Below are 7,309 nucleotides of genomic sequence, written 5' to 3' on the forward strand. Positions count from 1 at the left end.
TCGACGCGAGTGCGGTCCTCTCCGCACTGAATGAGCTCTCCTCCCGGATCAGCAAGGCGCAGAACATCCCCAAGGAGGACTTCGACGACCTCGGGACTTCCTTGACGCGTGCTGCTAGAGACACAGTCAGTATACGCCGCTTTGGTGGACGTGGTAGGACCCCAGTAGTAGCACCCACAACGGGCTTGATCTATGGCACAGCCACCATACTTTCTTCCAACCTCATGCTCGTTCTTGAGCAGGTATGCCGAGCGAAGCCGAGAATTTGAAATACATGATCCGCCAGCCGCTCTATCGCGTCGTACTCCCCCAAGCCCAGGATATAAAAGGAAAGATCACATGATTGTTTACCCCTGAGTTCACATGATCTATTACTCTGTTACAACATTGACTACCGCCCTAGGATTTGGGAGTTCGACGCGATACGAGCGGCTGGTTAAGGAGCCTGCCTGAAAACGCATGGTTACCGTCTCAAAAGGTTGAGTACTCTTATGGGATCATCGGGTACATTTTGGGTTTCTCCCCCATGTCCACCCCACACCTGCACAGCACTGATCGTGATCTTTTTGCGCAGGGTGCAGAAACTTCTGTCCCCAAGTCCAATCGACCCTCAAATGGCGCCTCATGGACCGCCAGCCCCTCTCTACGTGGATGCACCCGTCCGGTCGCGTCGCCTTGTTGGGCGACTCGTGTCATCCCATGTGCTCGTAGGCCTCGACATGCTCCGTCCCATCACCGGGCCAAGCACGGGCGCGAGGTTGAGGCGAAGGCAAGGACGAATGCGAGGCTCTAGTATTGCAATGCATTGGCGGAAGGTCGGGGACTCTTTTCGTTTGTTAGGTTTGAACCGCCATTTCGGATTGTTCACATTTCATTGACACGGTATTTGTGTCGTTACGCAGTATTTGTAAACATACGGCCCACGAGCTGACACGAACTTCGTAGACGACACATAGATTCCGCCGTCCTCTCCGTCGTGCGCACAGAGTTGATCGACGATGATTGATCTATGCTCTCAAAGCGTAAACGTGCGCTAGAGTGCTCGATCTCCGGCCCTTCATTGACCAGCAGGCGCCCTTTCGACACGTCTGGTGACCCCAGGCATTCAAAGTGGGAAGCGAACACGACCTTCTTAACGTACTACCTTTCTATATCCGCTCTCACGATCATCCCTGTCGTCATCACTCGTCATCTCATCCGCTCCCGTGTATCCGGCGCGGCGGCGCGGGTGCAGGATATCTGGGATGGATAAATAGCCGGTATGCCCATCGTGCCTCTCAAAACGCGTACCTGCTCTAGACAAGATACTGGTCAAAGCATACGATATGGATCGTTGCCCGGACGAAGTTCTCTACATCATCTTCACCCTCGCCTGTTCCGACGACGGAGCGACGGGCCGCGCGCTCTCACTGCTCTCGCACCGCATTCGCAACGTATCTTTCCCCGTTCGATACCGCTCCGTCGCAGTCTTCGGAGTAGCGCAGATCAAGGCGTTCACAGCGATCCTTTCTAATCGCCCCGTTGATCCCGCGCTCGGAGAGCAAGGCGTCTTCCGCTCGGTTCATGCATTACCTAGGGTGGAGCACTTGCTGGTATCGAGCTCTAAGCCGACACAGGATGTCGCGGATGATGATGATGAAGCGGCCCCGAGCAACCTCAACGATGAGACCCTAATCGATGATCTAGTTGACCATCCCGATGAGGAAGCCAAGGAGCTTGCACTTGAAACTTGGAGCCAAGACGCCAAAGCAGCCCTTTCGGGCCTCCTGGCAATCATCGCGCCCTCCCTACGCACGCTCTTCACCAACGCCAGTTGGGACGCCGTCGCCGACTCTCCAGCCCCCTTCCCTCGTCTCACCGCCCTCACCGCCTCCGACTCTCAGAAACCCTTCCCGTCCCGCATACCCTGCTCGTCGCTGACGGATATCCACCTCATCGGCTGCTGGCACGTCATGAGCGGGACCCAGCGCGTCAGCGACGTCTGGAACATGCTCGCGGCCTCCGCCTTCCGGAGCACGCTCTCGCATCTCCGCCTCTCCGACGTGCGGTTCGGGGACCCGGCCGAGTACCTGCGCGTGCAGCTCGACGTTCCCGTCGATGCCGTCGACCGCGGTGACGGAACCTCCTCCGAGCCATCGCGGACCCCCGTGCCGGGCGCCCCCGCCTGCTTCAGACCGGGCACGGCGAGCGAACAGAGGGCGAGCGAGACGGCGGCGATGCTCCCGAAGCTGAAGCACGTCTGGATCCAGCCGAAGAGATGCGTGGGCGTGAGCGAGGGCTGGTGGAAAGCGAACATGTTGAGCAATGGCGCGATGTTGGCGGGACTGACGACAGTGGCCGAGCAGTCTCAGAAGAAGAAGAATGGCGCGGGCGTTTTGATGGTGCTTTCGGAAAGCGGCGTGGGCTATGGAGTCGGGCAGTTGTTGAACGATTGGTTGAGCTACATCGGGGGAGATGCGGGTCCCTGGCTAGGGCTTAGGAGTTGATAGTGAATGTTTTCATCCATTCGCGATCATATGTATAACCAGAATCCCGTCAGAATTCTGTCCCTAATACACCATGAATGTATGATTATCCACGTATCGATTCGTACTAAAACAGCAAGACAGCGTCGGATGGGGTATAATATAAGTACGCTGTATGATAAGAGGATCGTGAATCGTCAATGCATGCATGTCATAATCGGTGCGACACTGAGCTAGAAAGAGAATCCGGCTCTAGAAGCACCGGCAGCGGTTTGGTCAACGGCGGGATCAGCAAGCGCAGCCTCCCGATTCCTGGCTCCACTCTCCATCGCCCCCGCTGAGCGTGACATTGCCACCTCCAGGCATGCTCGGCCCTTGACCGCCCTCGGCGCGTTTCGTCCTGGAATCCGCGGACGGTTTCGGTTTCGCTGTGCGGGGACGATCAGTGCAGGCTCGAGTACTCGCCAGGCGATCGGGCTGTGAATTCTGAGAGACTCACGGGCTGCCCAGAGCTCCGGGGTGTCCATAATACGCTCCACGAGCTCCTCGAACGCCTCCGAGACGCCGACGGCGGTCTTGGCAGAAGCCTCGATGAACAACGAATCCATCCGCTGAGCAAAAGCGGCGCCTTCGCCGGTGGCCACTTGGCGAGAGAACTCCTGAAAGATGACGTGGAAGATGCCTCGATATCGGTGCGGTCGAAGAACGGTGTGGTGTGGCGTACCTTATCGACTTTGTTGCCCACGATGATCTTCGCGACCGATGGCGAGACGTACGTCTCGAGCTCGGAGAACCACCGGGGCAAGGCGTCGAAAGACTCGCGATTTGAGACATCGTACACTGACCACACGTCGGGTTTCTTTAGGAATACGCGCAGGGATGAGCATTTTAAGCGTACTGAGTATTATGCCCTGCGCTCCGCGATAGTACGACGATGTGATGGTACGGAATCGTTCTTGGCCAGCTGTATCCTGTTCTATGCGTGAGAGAGACGAAGCAAGTTCCATAGATGTGTGGCTCACCCATATGCTGAGTTTAACCTTCTTGCCCTTGACCTCCATCTTATGCACCTATCGGGCGGTAGCGTAATCAGACCACGCCTTGATTACGCCTCGCGAAAGATCGTTCGAGGACTTCGTCATAACGAGACTTACTCGGAAGTCTACTCCAATGGTCGCGCTTGCCTCTTCCTCTGGCAGCCACTGTTCATCCGAGAACCGCAAGAGAAAGCTACTCTTCCCGACGGACGAGTTGCCGATGAGGAGGAGCTTTACGTTGATAGGCGCATCTCCGCTTCCAGACGGTGGCATATTATCGTGGTTGTCAGATACAGCGAGCACCCAGTATATCGCGTCGAGGGTGTTGAAGAGAACTGCTGGTTCCGCTGAACGTTGCGACGGTACGCTTTCCGTGCGGTCAAGCTCAAGCGGCGCGCTCCATTACGTCAGTGCTATAGCCTTGGAAGGTACCGAGCCTTCTGATCAGAATCAGTGCTTGGGGCTGTACTATCCTTGTCACCGTCAACCACAAGCGCTCAAAAGACGAGAGGAGAGTATGAATACACTGTGGTTGCACAGATGGGGTACTATAATGCTACGTTCCAGATATCTTCATCATACTTAGACAGGATAAAAATGTGAAGGTTTCGCACTCCATTCAAACACATGATTCCTGACTTCATCCGCGTTGATACAATCCCCCTGTATAATAGCAATCAGCACTGAAGGTACAAGTACGCCACGAGGACCTACCCAGTGAAGTAACCCATCCGGGTTTTCCTCCTCCGTCGTTACTCGAGCCGTAAAGCCCTACAAGGACGTATCCTGGCGGTGCCTCTGTCCCCAATCAATCATTGGGTGCACAAAACATGATGATGATATGCCAGTGAAATCCTCACCAATCGACCTCACGCCCCCGCCGCCCCCGCCATAGAATGGGCTGCTACGTCCCAAAGTAGTGACGATCTGCAAGGCGTCAATCCACCCGCCCGATCGAACATTGAGCATGGCCAAGTCTTCGCCGGGTTGCAGGTCGAAGTGCGCCGGGGTGCTATTGGTTGTCGACCCGTAGGGTTGGGAGCTACGGTCCGAGTAATGGAATAGGATACCGTCGAGGAAAGCTCCAGCAAATACCTATGCCATTTTTCGCGTGAACACGGTATGTGGATTGCTGCAGATGTCGATAAAACGTACGGAGACTCGGACGAGCCGGATTCCAGCGGCCCTGCCATGGGGAGTACGGTCTGGGAATGGAGCGATCCAATGCCGACGCGGATCATCCGCCTCGACGCCCCTAACTACCGTCTTCATGACTCCGCCCTGCAAGCCAGGCAAGCTTATCTGCTGGAACATGTTCTTGAAGTCCGGAATTTCGGCCTGACGGTGATTCGTCGCAATAGCGCTTAGGGTCACCTTCGCTCTCATCGCGTCCACGTGTAGCAGGTTCGATACATATTCTGGAGGGAATACCAGACTGCTCGGCGGCGGAGGCTGGCTAGCTGGATCCATATACGGCCACTCGAAATGGGTCTTGAATCTCCCGTCGACCTGGAACTCGACGCAGGCGGCGCCAGCCGGCACGAGCAGCGTAACTGCGCCGTCAGTGAGCTGCCAGGACGGCTCGTCTTCTTCGTAGCGTTGCCATCCATCGGGGCCCTGATATTTCGGGTTTTCGACGACGCACGGGATCTGGGGGTCCCTAGGGAGGTGGAACAACGGGTGATAGCGGAACCGGATGGCAGCGAGTCGGTGCCAATGGCAAACATCGTCGTCTTCGGCGGTGATAGGGCGGAACCCTTGCGTGCGTCTCCGTGAAGAATACGCCTCGCGGGTCATGAAAGCGCGATTCCACTCTTGATAGCCACCTACGCAAGGACGTCAGTGTTGGATAGCGAGATCAAAACTCTGCGGTACCCACGCAACATGATCCCGGACGGATGGTGGGGATTGTTCAGTACATGTCTGTGGCATCCTCAGTTTCTGACCAGGCGAAATCAAAGCAGATCTACCTACCCAGTTTCGTGGAGGAATGCCCCGCTGCCTTCAAATTCAATAATGAGCGCCGTATTCGGGCACGCTGCGGTGGAACCCGATCCTTACCAATATTCAATGTCTCCCAATTTGTCCCGCATTCTCCTAGATCATTCACACAATGCCGTTCATCCGTAGCACGAGTGTCGAGAAAACGCATCGTGACTTCCTCCAAGTCCAGCGGCGCAGCGTGTATCCAGTGCGATCCCATGACACCGACCTTCCGGCCGGGTCCGGGACCTCCAAACCCTACGGCGGCGTGACCCCTGAGCAGCTTACTCTGCGCATCCCAATGCGCATCGAGCGTGAGACAGGCTACATGCGCGCCGGTTCCATGCCTTAGCTCTGACGGGCAAGCTGGCGAGTCCAGGATTTCGGTCACGAAGTCCAGCATAGCACCGCCATGTTTAGCTCCCTGATACTGTTGCGCGTTGTCCTTGTCTCGGAACTCCTGCACTGAGCGTTTACTGTGCAGGATGTGAATCTTCGGCAGCGTCGAGAGGGTATGCTGCCGCTCCGAACTGGGAACCTCGTCGAGTCGGAAGGCTCTCCGGCCAAAGCGGTGTCGCCGCATTTGTTCGGCAGTGTAGGCCTGCCAAGTGTACACCTGAAGCGCAAGTTTCCGTTTCACGGCTTCAAAGCTGTCGTCGAACCCACGGCGCTCAGGCGGACAATCGACTGTCATGGGGCTGTCCCTGGCAACTATTATGGCAAGGTGCAGTGGAGGCTTGTCCAGCATGGGGAGCATGTTCACGGTGATACGAGTACTCATAGAGGAGTCGACGAATCCATCCAGAGGTGGTAGCCTGGGCGTTGGTATGGGACAAGGTTCAGCGAGATACGTGAATACGAGATGATTGGGGCCGGGGGACAGTGGTACCAATGCTTTGAAGTATCCTGTATATAATTCACAGAGAGAATAGGTGATGGCCGGGAATCCAAAATCAGCATAACACGAACCGTCGGTGACCTGCCACAACTGCGGGGGAAACTGCGGACTGCCATCAACACGGATGGTAGCATCTCCAGGTGCAAGTGGTCCCGCGGTTCCATGAACGAGTAACAGCCTCTGCAAGCAGAAATCAGGGGGATGCGCATCGGGAACAATGAACACCGATTGCGAAGAGCTATTCCACCGCTGGTACGCATGGAGACTAGACGCTCACTATGCCATATATCTCCTCGCCGTCAGTCAGGTTGTGAATTTGAATGGGTACATGACTGTTTGTAGGCGCCATGGAGGAAGTGAAGCAGTCAGATAGGCAACTTGAAGGTGGTCAAGCACGGAGATGGTGATAGGCGCTCGAAGCCCTAACCAGCGGACGATGTCATGGACCCTAACCCATCTCCTGGGTTTTGAACTTCAGTTTGGGTTATGACGAAGCAGTCCACTACGTGAGTAAAGTGGCGCCAAGCGCAGGCTCCTTAACCAGCCGCTCGTATCGCGTCGAACTCCCAAATCCTAGGGCGGTAGTCAATGTTGTAACAGAGTAATAGATCATGTGAACTCAGGGGTAAACAATCATGTGATCTTTCCTTTTATATCCTGGGCTTGGGGGAGTACGACGCGATAGAGCGGCTGGCGGATCATGTATTTCAAATTCTCGGCTTCGCTCGGCATACCCGCTCAAGAAACACGCCTATTCCGAAAGCGTGATCCGGCATAATACAAAGCACCGCCACAAGGACCCCGAGGCCCACCGTAGCCTAATTGCAAGAAGTTTCGACAGTTCAGGCCGGTCCAATGCATATTACAGTACAAATCACTCCCTTAGCAGAGTAAGCACCCTAAGTACGAGAGCAAGCGGCCTGAGC

At 55.8% G+C, this 7,309-nt stretch overlaps 3 protein-coding genes across 3 annotated transcripts; 1 reads left to right on the forward strand and 2 right to left on the reverse strand.

The window, feature by feature from the left end:
- Window positions 1-945: 945 nt before the first annotated feature.
- On the forward strand, window positions 946-2,573 carry PUNSTDRAFT_123008 (uncharacterized protein). Its single transcript, XM_007388628.1, has one exon. It carries the CDS (start codon window positions 1,326-1,328, stop codon window positions 2,484-2,486), a length of 1,161 nt encoding a protein of 386 aa, XP_007388690.1. The 5' UTR covers window positions 946-1,325; the 3' UTR covers window positions 2,487-2,573.
- PUNSTDRAFT_55768 (ras-domain-containing protein) lies at window positions 2,564-3,897 on the reverse strand. The gene is made up of 5 exons (XM_007388629.1): window positions 3,620-3,897; window positions 3,488-3,535; window positions 3,364-3,436; window positions 3,190-3,305; window positions 2,564-3,124 (listed from the first exon to the last, which is right to left on the reverse strand). The coding sequence occupies exons 1-5, from the start codon at window positions 3,773-3,775 to the stop codon at window positions 2,699-2,701; spliced, it is 819 nt and encodes a 272-aa protein (XP_007388691.1). The 5' UTR covers window positions 3,776-3,897; the 3' UTR covers window positions 2,564-2,698.
- A 148-nt stretch (window positions 3,898-4,045) lies between these two features.
- On the reverse strand, window positions 4,046-6,283 carry PUNSTDRAFT_55769 (uncharacterized protein). The gene is made up of 7 exons (XM_007388630.1): window positions 5,564-6,283; window positions 5,477-5,504; window positions 5,382-5,425; window positions 4,658-5,328; window positions 4,363-4,597; window positions 4,217-4,300; window positions 4,046-4,165 (listed from the first exon to the last, which is right to left on the reverse strand). The coding sequence occupies exons 1-7, from the start codon at window positions 6,240-6,242 to the stop codon at window positions 4,143-4,145; spliced, it is 1,764 nt and encodes a 587-aa protein (XP_007388692.1). The 5' UTR covers window positions 6,243-6,283; the 3' UTR covers window positions 4,046-4,142.
- Window positions 6,284-7,309: the final 1,026 nt, after the last annotated feature.

The sequence above is a fragment of the Punctularia strigosozonata genome (genome assembly GCF_000264995.1).
Source record: "Punctularia strigosozonata HHB-11173 SS5 unplaced genomic scaffold PUNSTscaffold_19, whole genome shotgun sequence".
NCBI classification, from domain to species: Eukaryota; Fungi; Basidiomycota; class Agaricomycetes; order Corticiales; family Punctulariaceae; genus Punctularia; species Punctularia strigosozonata.